We start from the raw sequence: 15,193 nt of genomic DNA, 5'->3' as shown, positions 1-15,193 counted from the left end.
TAGTGAGAGAAAGCCATTATATGGCTTGAGAGTTTTTAATAGAGGAAAGAGGACTCCCTACATCCTAACATTTCTCTGTGATCCATCAGGAATATTATTCTCCAGGCACGCTTTCACCCAGTCTTTACTGCAGAAACATGAGGTGTCAGTGGAAGATGAAACCTGCTTATTTGTACTCTCTTGCCTGTTTGGCAGAGAGCAGGCTTGGTACCTTCGTGGAATGCCAGAAACTAAGTACAGTGAAGACTGGACAGCTGAACGTGTGCCAACAAACTTAACCGCTAGATGTTTTTTGCAAGGATTTTTTTTTTTTTTTCTCCCCCCAAGATTAGTATCTGAGTTCAAACTCCTTTCCTAAAAGCTGTCAGGGAGATTAATGGAACTGTTGACAACATGGTGTGGTTCCTGTGAGGAGGTCTCTCCTGAGAGCAGAAAACATTGAGGGCCAGATTTAAACAAAACAATAGGAGTACATTCAAGGGGAAGAACAGCTTTCTTTTCATTTTAGTGTCTTGTTTCATGAGCCTGAGAAATGGCAATATTTTTGCTTTTTTTCCCTCTTCTGTGTCTTTTTTTTTTTACTTCTCCCTCAAGCTTTTTTTTTTTTACTTGCCGTGTTGAAAATAGTTTCTAACTCATCTCTCCCCAAGAATAAAAATGCCCAATTGCTGCAGTTGATTTCATAGTCTCATTGTTTAATAAAATTGCTATTCTGCCTTATTCATGTTTTGCCCAATAAAAAAGGAAAGGGGATGGAGTGAGGGTAGGGACCTAAAGACAGACAGAATTAAGAATTTATTTTAAAAAAAATTAATACATGTGGATTTTTTTTAGTTCTGTGAATGTGGTAGCAAATGTTTTGGCATTTCCTTTAAAAAATTTCTTCTGATTGATTTAATAATAAACCTAATAAACTGCATTCTCATTCAGTGTTATTCCTTAATCTTGCTTACCAAGCTGCCCAAATTGCCGTCACCCTTAAACTACTCTTTTTTTTATTTTTCCTCTCTATAGGAAACAAGGCTCTTCAGCCTTTAATTAACACTTTTCCTATTAAATTTTACTCCTTGGGTAAAATCTACACACTTTTAAGGCATATCAGAGCAACTACTCTGAGACATGCAAATATTAGGTGGAATTGAACCTTAGGCAAATCATATATCCAGAAATGACAGAAGGTTGTAAAATACTAAAAGTCAGCACCAGTCCTTTCAGCTGTTGAGTTTTGTTTGAGATAGACTCAGATCTGAATGAAGGTGGTGGGAAAAACTAAGTAGATTGGTATCACTTAGTCTTTTACTGAGGTTTAAAGGAGGAGGATCTCCTTAACATTCTGCAAAATGTCTATAGTCAGTTAAAATTCATCAACAAATTCAGTTTAGGACATTGTGGTGGTTTTGTTGGTGGTGTTCGAATTCTACCCGAGTCTTGGTATCTTCAGATGTTTTGCCAAAGCAGAGCATGAAAAGCAAGGAAATAAAAGCAAAAGGAATTCATTGTCCCAACAGCAGCTGCCCATGCCCTTCCAGTGCACAGCTTTCTTCTCCGTGCCAGCCACCACCCAAGTACTTTTCTCTTCCTCCTTTTGAAGAATCACTGAGTATTCTTAAACTGTAAATGATTTTCATATTGTAAGTGCATATGTCTTTATGTTCCTGTGTTATGGAACAATTATTGCTTTATGCTGAGGTACTGTGTGTGGTTAAAAATGGCAAATGTTGTATTTTCTGTAAATAGGACTAAATGTCTCTAAATTTCTTAATTATGTTGTGTGATTTATTCACTATATTTAAATGAAAGCCTATATAGCTCCACAAGTGTCTCATAACTAACTCATAGATAAAATAGCAGATGAAATTCATTATGAGTACATGTTAGTGTATGTCAGGAAAAACAGTCTTAAATATATGTATGCACAGCAGGTTCCGATCTAGCTATATTACCATATGACAACAATCTTGGAATTAGAATAAATATTTTCATGAAAATATCACTGGTTAGCAGAACTATTAATAATTTTTTCAATTTTTTTTTTTTAAAAGGACAAAACAGAAAATACCACTGTGCCACTATATACATCAGCAGTGCATTCACCTCTTGAATAATATGCAATGATGCGAGCCATCCACCACAGAAAGGATATGGCAAAAGTAGAAAAGGAAGAAATTAGTAAACACGAGGACGAGCTTCTGTTTAAACAGACATTACATAAATTTAAACACTTGAACATGGAACAGAAATGAGTGAAGACAGGAGCTGGGGAGTATTTTTTCCAGCTTTGCAGGCTGAGAACAATAGATGATCATTTTGGAATAGTCAGAGCTAAAGAAAAACAATAACTATTTTTCTCTTTCCTCTGAACTAGTTCAGGCTTTTATAGAAACAATTGGAATTTCATGCAAAGAAGCAAGAATCTCTCAGAATGTGAAGAGTTTCCACTCTCTCATCCTTTTGGGTTTTTTTATGCCCATGAATTTAAATGGTATTTTTTCCAAGTGCTGTGATGCCATGTTGCTTCTTGAAATATTATTAGTGTAAGAGTGAAAATAGACAAGGAAGCTTTTCTTTTCAAACACTTCAATATTTTTAAACTGATGATTTTCTGATGATGTTAGTATGTAAAATTCCAATTTTTATCTTTTTCTTTTCAGTATTCTGATCTTATCAGTTGTATCTGATTGGTTTCATGTTCCATACGTGCACATGAATTGACTGCTGCCACACACCTGAGTCATTCCATTCTTCCTGACCCTTTCTTGCTGATTTTTTTTTAAGTTGCTGTTATTGTATCCAAGTCATGTTTATTTCCTGTTTTCAAATATATCCTTATGTTTTCAGATACAGCAGTAAAGCTGATCTGTGCATTTACTGGTAAAGGTAATGAGAAGAACAGAAACCAGTTTTTACTATTTTAATCAAAACATTTCCCTAAATTAATATGTATATGTTTGGTTAGTAGCTGAATCCAGGTTGTGCCAAGACAGATCTTTTCCTTGGAATTAACTTCACTTGGTTCATCTGGCTTCCATGGGGATTGTGGGTGTGTTGGGCTGTTCCTAGACGATGTGAGACCCGTTAATAATTTAATTCTGACATGTAAAATTATTTCGATGATCTCTAGTTTGAAAATCAAGAAAGGGACATTAGAGACTAGAATGAAGGTGTAAGACTGGATGTGATTGCAGGAATTGCCTTTGAAATTGAGAGAATGGGCAAGATTCAGTGAAATCAACTTCTGGGTAAACATTTCCTCAGTGGCGTTGGATCACTGGCAATTTTTGTCGTATGTTCAGCCAGGAAAAAGAGGGAAGAAAAGAGAAGTGGACTTTCATAGCTGACTGTCCATACGTGCTGCTTCTGCTGTTCCTTTTTGCTAAATGATTGAAAATGAGAAAAGAAAGGTAGGTCTTAAAACTACTGTGATGTATTAGTACAGTGATGGTGACAGGACTGGCATTGGCAAGGAGAGTTCAGACAAAGAGGGCTGTGTCAAGGGAATAAGAAATGGGTTCGAGCTTTGTATTAATAGGGCAGTTATTTAAAACTGCCACTGTTTTTTGCTGTAATCCCATGTCAATTTAGGAGTCTTGAATCATAGCATTGATTTATGTGTGAAGAAGAAATCTTTTTACAGTAGCATTTTCCCAGTTAACCTCTGAAAAAAACAGACAGAGAAAGCAAATGAAAGAACCGAAAAAAACGCAAGCAAACCAAACACACAAACAAAAATACCCAACAGACACACAAAAACACCAAACAAAACCCCAAACCCATTACAGATATCTGTTGCTTTTGCTCACTTCAGAACCCTTTCACAGCTGTATTGTCAGCCTTGGGTCTCATTTCTGTGTTCCATGCAGTGCCGTATTGTAGTTTTATAGAAGCACAGTCCCTATAGGTTTTAAAAAATACAAATGTAGTGATTTGCAACAGCTGAAGCAAAATGTGAAAGTTGTTGGCACCCTGCATGAGATGCTAAATAGTAAACCTGGTTGTTAGTATTGGCAAGGTACTTCAGTCTGTCTAGGTTGTTGCTAATGAGAAATGCCTGTACAAAACCAACATACCTACAGAACTGCTGTGTTGGGAGCATCAAGCTTAGAGTAACAGGGAATGAGTGTCACAGAATCGTAGAATAGTTCAGGTTGGAAGGGACCTTCAAAGCTCATCTAGTCCAACCCCCTGCCATGAGCAGGGACATCTCCAACTAGATCAGGTTGCTCAGAGCCCCGTCCAGCCCGGCCTTGAATGTCTCCAGGGATGGGGCATCTACCACCTCTCTGGGCAACCTGTGCCAATGTTTTACCATCCTCATTGTAAAAAATTTCTTCCTCTTGTCTAGCCTGAATCTCCCCTGTTTTAGTTTAAAACCATTACAGGCCCTGCTAAAAAGTCTGTCCTCATCTTTCTTACAGGCCCCTTTTAAGTACTGAAAGTAAGCGTGGCAGCTCTCAGGAAGAGATGTTGCCATTTTCTCATAGGAATAATCAGTTCTGCCTATAACTGTTTGTCCTTTTCCTGTCTTCTCATTCACTTTTCATGATGTAATGATTTCACTGTTTAAGAAATAGTTGGCTCCTAGTTCAAAATGCTTCCAGTACTGTGTTCTTCTGGTGTATGAATGCACAGAGGCAAAATGTGCTGTTGCATTAATTAAAGGGCTATGTGAAAATGATCTTTGCCTACCTAGATGATTGGCTAGTCCTAGAACTATTTTTAACAGTTAAAAGAAGCATTTAGTTGCCTTCTCAAACTGTTAACTAATCCTTCCCAAGCATTAACTAGAAAAATCCACCTTCGTTCAAATTCAAAGAGTGAAATTAGACCATAAAGATCTTTGTGAGTCTAGCTCAAGACAGTTACGAAGTTTGCCAGGATACCTCAGATTTAATTGAACCTAAATGTCTCAGTGAAAAATATATCCTATTTCATGCACTTTCATAAAACTTCATGGCAGACTACACATCTCATGAATGCAGGATAGATTAAATTGATAGATCCTTTTAACATGCATCACTTGGACATCCTACCACTTCCTTCCTGAAATGAAAGAAAAAGCCCAGAAATGTGTGTCAGTCACACCTCCCTTTCCTTTCAGGCTTTCACACAGACATATATTGGAATGAGTCTTGCATACAAATCAGCCACAGGATCATAGTATGGGTAGCAAAAATGTTTATTGTGCCTGAACTTTTGGCACTCCTGCGGTGTGGAACGGGTTTTTCATTTTCTTTGTGCTGCCACCAGTGAGCATAAAGGCAGAGCTATCTCCTCTATCCCAGCTTAATTCCATCTCTGCCCTGGAGTCTCATGCACATGGGACTCAGGAGGAGAGGGGAGGAAGGTTACAGAGATATTTGGGTAGGTAATACATCTTGAAGAATCCAGTTACCATACAAGTAAGTAATATTTTTTTTTCCTTTCTGAATAGTCATCTGTATAAGCTATGTGAAAGGAGACTGCCACTGTTTATCATTCTGCAATTTTATCAAAATACAGGAAGATAAATTTGCCCTCAGTGTCATGTTCTAATGTATATGTGAAGCAACTCTAGTCCGCTGCTTCAGAGATCAGTCACTGCAGGAAAGAAGTTATAACTGTAGTTATAATTAACAGAAGCTTTTCTCCAGAGTTTAATGCTTATCACAGTAAAGAAAGAATACTTCATGTAAGTAAAAAGAGGAAAGCAGCAGCAGCACAGGTTGAAGGTCAGCATGAGCCTGTCATGTTTCAGAGTTTAGCACCAAACAGTTGGAAAAACATGCTGGTTTGCTTTTGATTACTTTTTTCTGTTAGTATGTTTTGTTTGCAACAGCAGCTTGTATTTAAAAAAATAATAATTCAAATGCTTATCAATTATTTATGAATCAAAGAGGTAGAAACAAAACAATTATTTAAAAGTGTCTTTGAGACTATTCTGCACTAGTGGAGGTGCTGTCTGGCTAAGCAACAACCTGCTACTCCTGCCAGGCATTGGTGTGGTTTTGTAAGGTGGTTACACATTGTGACACCTTTACAAGTGTAAACTTGCACATCTTTTAACTAGGTTTGTGTGAGGCAGAAAGCGAAAAAATGTAGACTAATCTCTCCTTCCTGGATGGGTTATTAGTATTAGACTAAAGTTAAAAGATCATAATTTCTAGGCAGTTGGTTGTAAGTCAACACTTGTTTGTTTTTTTGTGTTTGTTTGTTTGTTTTGTTTTTAACTTGGAACGCTCTAGTGTATGTGTAAAAGTTTGTATATTATTTTATGAAAAGTAATTATATATTAATGCAGATTTTTCAAGTGCAGGTAATGTGGTACTGTCTTGACTGGTTTTGGTACCATCAGTTCTCCTGTCTCTCAAGAGTTCACCTGTCTGAATAGGGCACTCTAGGCTGTTGAGGTTAATACAGTGTCAAATTCAGCTCTTAAATGTTTGCATGGGATGAAGAGTGGACATACTTTATGTGTTAGAATGTTTTATTCTGCATTATTATTTTGAAGCAGTTTCCATTTTACATGCAGCTGTTCAAATGAACCATTCCCACTTCTGTTGTTTGAAATGGAGAGCTACTCTTCCACGCCTCCTTGGCTACCCATTAATGATATATCAAGAATTAAAGTCAATATTTATTGTGTAATGCAGATGGGCAAGTAAACAGTTTTCATGTCTGGCATGGTTAATATTCTCTGTTGGGGTTTTTTGTTGTTGTTGTTTTTGGGGGTTTTTAGCTATTCTTTTCAACAAGTCTTCGATTAGCCTGATCATAACCATAAAGTAGTTTTGGAAAATACTATCAGCGTTTCAGAGAGATTCAAAAAGTATGAAAACATGTTCTGCAACTCCTATTTTTGAAATGAAGATCTGTCTATTTGTTTCTTTAGAAATCAGCAATTACTTGCCCCTTGCCCTTAGATTCTGCTTTGGAAAGTAACCATCAGCAGAAAGCTCCTCTGCCTGCAAAGCCTAACAAATACTGTTGCCTGTGCTAGTGACTGAACGTCAGCCGTTCTCTATGCAAGGGCAGTGGTGCCGGAAGTCTTGCAATGGTCTGATACAAAGCTTTGCAGCTCTGCTGGAACATCTCAGTGAAAGTGGCAGTTTTGAGGCTGCCAGAAATGGTGTTCATACGACAAATATCCTTGGTGATGTATCTCAAATGCTGGAGAGCAGGAATTAAGGAATCAGTCAGGTTCATTCTTTAAACTCCAATGACTAATTTTTGCATTATGAAGGTCGCAAGGTCAAATTTTTTCCAAGTCGGTCATCTTTTTCCTTATTCTTTATATGGTGTGAAACACTCTCGAAGAAACAGTGGAAAATTTCCGTCCTAAATACAAAAGGATGGAAGACAAAGGGGTAAATCTGACAAAAAGCAAAATACGAAAAACAAAAGGAAATGTTTCTTATTCTTCCCCTGCAGCTGAGGTGGCTAAAAAGCCCATATGATAACTTAAACGTGCATTAATAGCTCATCTGAACCCTATGATCTAAACCAATCTGCAAGACAAGAAATGCAGAAATCTTCCATCAAGCTGCTCGTTTCTGATGGATTTGTTAAGCAGCCATGATCAGGACTACCTGCTTTGCAGTCTTTTGTCCAAGCTGCTACAGCAGAAACCAGAGATATACGTTCATTTTCCTAGCAATATTAAAGTAAGGAGCGTCTCATTTACAAATAACAACACCAGTTTTGTATATCATTTTTCTAAGTTACACTGTTTGTATAAACCAGTGAAACGGTATATTTTCTGAGGAGCAATATGGTTTTCTTCAACGGTCTTTGCATATATGTGGGACATCAGAACTCGCAACTGTGAAGATGCTCTTAATCGAAGAATAAATTTTAAGGGGGTCTTGATACTCGAATGTCTGAGGTTCAGACAGCCCAGATGAACCCTTCGTAATTCCTAGGGAGTTTTTGATGAAAAATTTCCTTCAAGGCTTAATCTGAACAATGGAAAATTCTATTTGGTTAATGTTTGCTTTTCTCCCCCTTAACCTGGAAATGGCAAATTCCAAACTGCAGCGCTGTGTTTCCCTTCTTACCTCATCTGCTGGTGAATGTGTGAGCAATGGGCAATGCTGAATGCCTGCTGCCTTCCCGCCAATTCTGGCTTCTCTGCTTCTTTGGAACTGCTTACTTACTAATCTTTATTTACCGACAACCCTTGCTTATCTGTGCTGTATAATCTGACAGGACCGTGTGTGTCCAACACGGAGGGCAAGCACTCTTGCTATGAGGTCTTGCTTTGCTAGCTTTCTCCTTCTCTTTACTTGTAATCTTCTTCCTACTCTTGCATCGCTTCATCTTTCCTTTGTGTGAAGATAATTTGCCTGCAGTTGCACCTTGGGAGGGAGAAACACATTTTGGTTGGCGTAAAACTTGGTTGATTAAAAGGCTGTAGTTCCAAACAAGTCATTTTCACCTAGTCTCCCATCATTTTCCAGGACAATCTACGTAAAAAGGATGATCGGATTGAAGAATTGGAAGAGGCACTCAGAGAAAGTGTTCAGATAACTGCAGAGCGGGAAATGGTGCTAGCACAAGAGGAGTCAGCCAGGATCAATGCTGAGAAACAGGTCTGCAATCTTATCAGTCACTGGTAGTCTTCTTAGGAAAGTAACCAGACAGTAAAGTCTTGTTTTCCCTGCTTTACTGTGAAATGCAGCTCGTTTTGTTTGATCCTGTATATCTGTTCCAACATTAGGTAGCAGAACTCAAAGTCTGCGAAGCCTTCATGATAAGTTGTATTTCATGGGTAAGATCTTCTTGAAATTAAAAAGAACCATAACGTATCCTGAGGTTTAAAATATTATTTTAAGTACTAACTCTTCTGATCTGTCTTGCCTGTCAAAGCTGTCTTCCTATGTGTAAACATACTTAGGTTCATTGTGTTGTTCATGGAATGTATTTATTGGCGTAGTTGTGTTCATGGACCACAGTCTGGTTGCACTTGCAAAACAGCTAGGTAAAGACCCAAATCCCTTGGCTTGAGCCAAGCATACACACAGAAAATACACTCTTGTGTGCTGAAGCCACAAGTGTAAACATTTATGCATTAATTGATTCTATGCCACTGACGAGACACTCAGAAGAATCCTGTACGTGCCTGATTGTAGCTCACGTAAGTAATCATCACAAAAACACACTAAAAGTAGAATAAAATTCCATGAGATTTTGTTAAGCAGAAGCTGAACCTGGCATTCTTACTGTACTTTTTGTGAGCCTCTTCAGTGTTCTTCACTGTTCCTTATTTGACCATAATTAACAAACAGGAGCAACTGGTCAGTTGCATTACAATGGAGTGATCTCCTTTTTATTACTTAAATTTAAAAAGTTCTGACTAAGTGCACTTTAAAATGTTTTAAGAGGTTTTTTCCAATTTGTATTCTTATGTCGCATACTTTAATGAAAAGGAAGATACAAATACCTTAGTAATAATCCAAGTTTTCAGGAAGAAAGCAACTGTTTCTCTTTAGGCTAAAGTCAAGCTCAGCTGTTTGCTGATAGACATATTGAGGGTAATTCTTGCTGCTGTACCCTAAGATCCTAGACAATGTTATGGAATTCACTTTCAAAAATGCCTTCTTTCGAAGCTTCTTGTAGCCTTTAAAAAAATGCATGAAGTAGAAATGTTCATCAGGTAGTAAATACCACATCAAAGATTAGATCTCCTTGAAAGGAAAATACAGCTCACAAAGGAGCAGGTTCTATGCCGAGACGCAAAAGTAAACAAAATAGTGTGTTATTTGATGCCTGGGATGTGATAATATTTTAATTTCTTTGTTACAAGTGACCATTTTTATATTCTTTGAGCATCTAGCAGCCTGTAGAATTTACCCTTTTGTGATATCTGTGCTCGAAACAGAACAAGATGCATAAGGCTTAGTGAATTTTTTGAGGGAAGGTTTTGAAGAAGGTAGTGTGTTAATTTTGTAGGGGTTAAAAGTATCTGAAGTGTGGGAAGTAGGCAGAAAGATGAACATTTACAAATTTTATGCATGCCTAATGAAGCTTGTGTTGAAGGATGATCACAGATCATCTCAGTATTGGAAGTGAAAGGTGGTTGTAGTACAATTTGCAAAGGATGAGTAGCTTACATTTGATGCACTAGCAAGGAGGCAGGCTAGCAGCATTAACATGGTCAAAACTACAGACAAGGGAATTACTACACAGATGGGCACAACCTGCGCAAGAAACATTTTTGCATAGATCCAGACACTGAAGAAATCCTACCAAAGAACTGCAGTTACATAGAAGCAATCAGAAAAGTCTTATATCAGAGAGATTCCATTGAATAAATTCTGCAAGTTTTTCAAAATAACCTTTTAAAGGAGGTTTCGAGTCAAAGATACTATCAAGATTAAGAAAAATGTGAAAGTTCTGTCCTAGATGAAAAGAAATTAAGTAGTGAGGAAGACTGCAGTCACAAGGTGGAAAGGAGGCCGCCTTTTCAGACTGTCGAGCATGAGCTCCTCATAGATGTCTGTCCCCCGTGAGCTCTTAGCAGCATGTTTATTCTGGAGAGGAGAAGAGATAAGTCTGGGTTAGTAAAACAGGGAACTGTTGTCATAGTGAAGTTTTATTTACACATGAGGCATCTTGAAACAAGAATAGGGAAAGAGAGTAGTGCTTTGGAAAAATGCACAAATTTCAGTTTTTGCAGTAAGGAGGCTTTTCAAAAGAATTCACCAGCAAAGCCCAATGAGAGGCACACAATGAGATCAGAGGTTCAGAGCTTGGTGAAAAAGAGGAATAGCTAATGAACAGAGAGTCGGAACTGGGTGTACAATCTGAGAGATGAGGCAAAGCGAGGCAATGTGCAGCCTGAGGGTCAATAAGCCATAAGGCTCAGAGAGAGAGACTGAGGGGAGAAGAAGAGAGCCACGAGGATTAAGATTTGTGGGAAAAGATTGGTGGAATATGGTGGGCAACAGTATTGTGAAAAAGAAATGAATTTGGATGTAGTATGTGTACGGAAGTGAGGGGGAGAAAGAAGGATGGGTTGGAAGCAGCAGGATCGAAAGAGGGAAAGGTTAGCACCTCTACCATCTATGATTGACAGCAGCATCTTATTCCAGCAGAAGAACTAAACTACCAGCTCTGACCAATTATGGTTTTTAAAACGTGACCAGCAAGATGGCATGAAAGAAAAACAACCGCAGTGTCTTGTTCCAGACAGCACTGGGAGAGCTGCTGTGCCCCATTTTGTTCAATAGGATTTTGGCTTGCTATCAATTAAATACAATCAAGTAACAGAGTGATGGCAAGCAGCTATTTTTCCAAGGTGAGGAAGAGACTTTCCTTCAAATGTTTTGCATTTTATATTCCTTCAATTACTTTAAAAGAATGCCCCCTTTGTTTTATTATGTTCTGTGGAGGTTCCTTGTAGAATTATGAAAGAGACCTTTAGATAGCTTTAGAGTTTTAAAATGCAAGGCTCTGTTTTCTATATGATATTAATGGCAAATCATTTTATTTTTACAAACAGTAATAGGTTACAATCATTCTTAGACCAAGTATGAATCATATGTATGATTTTTAAATGTTAATGTTGTCCAGACTGGTTAGAATTTGCTTTTAATTGCATGCTTTTTCTTTCCTCTCTTCTGTTTATCTCGTTTTCTACCATTCTGCCACTTCACTGCCTGTCTGAAGCTGTTTAATGAATCAGTGCATGAGGTCAACCATTTTGGCTTTAAGTGGTTCAAGGTATGAGGACATCTCATTTGTGTGTACCTCTGCCCCGATATTTGATGTTGGTTTTGTAGCCCTGTGTTGTGCTATCCTACCCTCCATCATCTCATGATGTATGGTTTCCAGGTATTTTACAGGCTTCGGATTTGAATTACAGTGTCCCTGAAGGTACTCAGGATTTCATGGTTCTCAGATAACTGTTTCAGATTAAAACCTTGCGCTCTTTAATCCAGTGTTCGAAGATATCCGGGCAGTGTTTATTAACAGTGGCAGTGGGTTAACTGTGTTAACACACAATGTATATATGGCAAGATGCCTCCTGCTGACTGAAGTTTTCTGTTTATTTCAGGATCTTAGACCTGTTCTTTTGTCATCTGTCACAAAAATAAAGTTGAGCATTTCCCGCTGGGAGCAGGACACCCACTGACTTGGACATAGTTTTATTAACCTTATTGTTCTGTCTAACAGAAACCCTGCCATACAGAAAGCAGATGACGGAGTCTTGCGTACATATAAAGACTGGAAAGTTCTTCAAGTTTGTTCTTTCTAACATATTCACCTGGTTTTGTTGGTGCACCTGCTGAATCCTGTATGTGAATATTACTGTAAATGCCTTACAGCTGTGGGGTTATGGACAGCTGTGGCTGATCCTGCTAGTTCAGCCCTCTAGATTGAAGGTCAGAAGGTATATGGAGACTTCTTTTTAAGTTCTCTCCAGAAGGCTGAAGGTAGGATTTCTCAGATAAACACTTCTATTATAAAGTTCGTTCTGTTAGAGATGACAAAAACAAATGTGGATCCAGGCAATTTTTCTGAATGAGCCCAATCTGAGCTTACTTTAGTAAAACTATCATTACATTCCTCGGGGATGGCGGGTAGGGGGAAGAAGAAGTTTTTTCCTACTCAAAAATAGAGTGGTTGTTTTACTTCCCTAGGAGAAACTGCTGGAGATTGTCTTTGACAAAAAGCCCTGTCTCGCTCCCAAACTTTCTTTCACTGTCCTGGTGCATCTTACCATCTCTTCTCCTGCAGCAGGAGGCAGGGGGTTATCTTATATGTCAACTTAGTCATAATCAGCACTATTCGCAGAACAATGCTGGAAATGTGTTTTGACCTTCATGAAAGAATAAGGCCCTTTTTGTGGAACAAAATGAGACAGAAGTTCAGATTCTGTGATTCAGTGTCAATCAATAATAAGTAGCGTCAGGTCCTTGGCTCAAGGACCACAATACTAGAATAACTTGCATTTTGAGCCTTCATTGTTGGAGGGCATAGTTCAAAAATATGTACTGACCTGAGATACTTACACCCTCCCTCTCTTCACTCATTTTCATCCCCATACTTCAGGGCACGTCTCTTCAGTTTTTCCAGCCTGGGTCTTTCTGGGACCGTGTTGTGGGATGGAGCAGTGACCTAATTCATGATAAGAATTATCTTATTTTGAAGGAATTTTTTCACTGATCTGGTTCATGGATCCCCATGCAGAACTCGAGGCACATCTGAGGTGGCATTCAACTGTGGGGGCACGACTGACAAGTGGAGGCAGGAATTGCTTAGTATAATATTATTACTAAAAATATTTTTATGAGAAGCTGTTATTGTGGCCTTTACAACAGCCTGCTATTTCGACGAGTGAGATGGTGCACTGCCTGACTGCCACATATATTTATCTTATTTTCGTTTCTTTCAAATTTGAAAAGCAGTAGGGTTTAGGATTTCAAATAGTATTTCTGCTGATAGTAGTATAGCTCTGTTCTCTCATGAATATCAACTCCTGCTTAAACACACTCTCACTCTATGTAATACCAGCTAACATCTAACTCTTTACCCTAAAATGGCAAATAAACACATTAAACACTGGCCATTACCTGTTAATTCCTCCTTCCTTAGGTAGTTACTTAAACTGAAATTTCTGAGTTAGGCATCTGGTCTTGACACCTCCCACTTTTTCTTGAACTTCTGGTTCTCAGTAGGAAATCTTAAATGAGGTGAAGTACGTAGACCTATAAATAGCGATATCTATGTTCATACACTGTATCTTTTTATCCTACACATGACAGGTTCCTCTGCTTTGCCTTTTGAGAAAAAATAAAATATTGAAAATTGTAATAGTAATGTGTTGTTTAAATGTATTTTCTTATGCTAATTACTTCCTGCCACTGTCTTTATAAGTTGTTTCAGCAGGATTTAATATTCTTGCAGGCCCATATTACATGTAAAATATGTCAATAACAAGAATCCGGAAATTCTCTATCGTATGTCCCTAGTTCAAAATTCGTATCTGTTAAGGAAAAATAAATATGAAATCAGTTAATAACTCAAAAGAACCTCTTCCACAGTTCTCTCCTTTTCCTCTATCTCCTGTTCAACAGGATTTCCCTATTGTAAGTACAAGGTTTGCAGAGTTTTGTCTATAGAGTACAGCTTCTAAGAGCCCTTTCTCTTACCTGTAAATTACTATACAGTAATTCTGCCCAAGTTTTGAATGGCACCTCTCATTTGCACTTCCATCATACCACTGTTCTGGTCCTGTTTTAACTTTCTAAAATTTATTGCTTAGACTACCTTTTCTTGTAAGAATAGAAACTACACTGAAAACAGAATTATTATATATTGGACCCTATCCTATCAAGTGTCTTCTAAAAATGCGAAATAAATTTAAACACATACCCTTTGTGCTGAGCATTCTGTTACTGAAATAGATCTAAAATATTTTCTAAAATATGTTGAATATTGGAATTATCTCACAGCACAAATCCTGACAGATTAAGTTACTTCCTACAGGTCCCTGAAAATGGAAAATATAAAGTGGAATTTCTCATGAACCACTTACCTATAGGTGTTCTCTGAGCACTGTAGAAATGTCAGGATTCTGACTGCTCTGTAACAGATGCTAAACGGTTTGCTTTTAATAAATGTTTTTTGTCTCTTCTTCTAGATCTCCTAGTAAGTTTGAAAAACTTACATTTTAATTTCTTTCACTGATATAAATTGGTTTTAGAGCTTTTTAACTCAGTTGTCAGCATGAAGTATAGTCTTGCCATTGATTTTCAATATGCCTTTTTTTTTTTTTTTCTTCCCATTCTTTTGTCTGATTCTTTTCCTTTGGTTAGAGAAAGCATTTTGGCCAGGTAGAGTTGACTGTGCCCTGTGTGTTAATGAATATGTTTGCAGTCATTTTTAGAAGCACTGCTTCTCCCTAAAGTTACTACTTCTCCCTAGGTATTTAAATGGATTACGTAGCCCTTTCCTTTAGAAAAACCCAGATTTGTATTGAGTCACACTCTTTACATGGGAAGGGTGATCGCGGTGTCAGTTATAACATGTAGTTCCTTCTGTATTCAGTAACATATTTTTAAGAGGTAGAACAGAGTGGAATTTTTATTCTTTTCTGTCTTAGATGTGCTCAGCTGTGCCTAGCTGGGGGCTTAGGTTGTTTGGGGGCTCTTTTGTCTCCAGTAGAGAAGAATGAATAGGAAAAAAAAATATGAATAGGTATTTTTCTATC

At 37.8% G+C, this 15,193-nt stretch overlaps 1 protein-coding gene across 6 annotated transcripts in view; it reads left to right on the top strand.

Moving 5' to 3' along the window:
• ERC1 (ELKS/RAB6-interacting/CAST family member 1) overlaps window positions 1-15,193 on the top strand; it is a 294,674-nt gene that overhangs the window by 164,184 nt on the left and 115,297 nt on the right. For all 6 annotated transcript variants that reach the window (XM_065632425.1, XM_065632416.1, XM_065632397.1 and 3 more), the window contains one exon: window positions 8,436-8,567. In XM_065632425.1, coding sequence (XP_065488497.1) covers window positions 8,436-8,567 — 132 coding nt within the window. The remainder of the gene's footprint in view (window positions 1-8,435; window positions 8,568-15,193) is intronic.

This window comes from Caloenas nicobarica, chromosome 1 (genome assembly GCF_036013445.1).
Source record: "Caloenas nicobarica isolate bCalNic1 chromosome 1, bCalNic1.hap1, whole genome shotgun sequence".
Taxonomy (NCBI): domain Eukaryota; kingdom Metazoa; phylum Chordata; class Aves; order Columbiformes; family Columbidae; genus Caloenas; species Caloenas nicobarica.
Note: the sequence above shows the minus strand (reverse complement) of the source record. Positions and strands in the feature narration are given on the sequence as shown.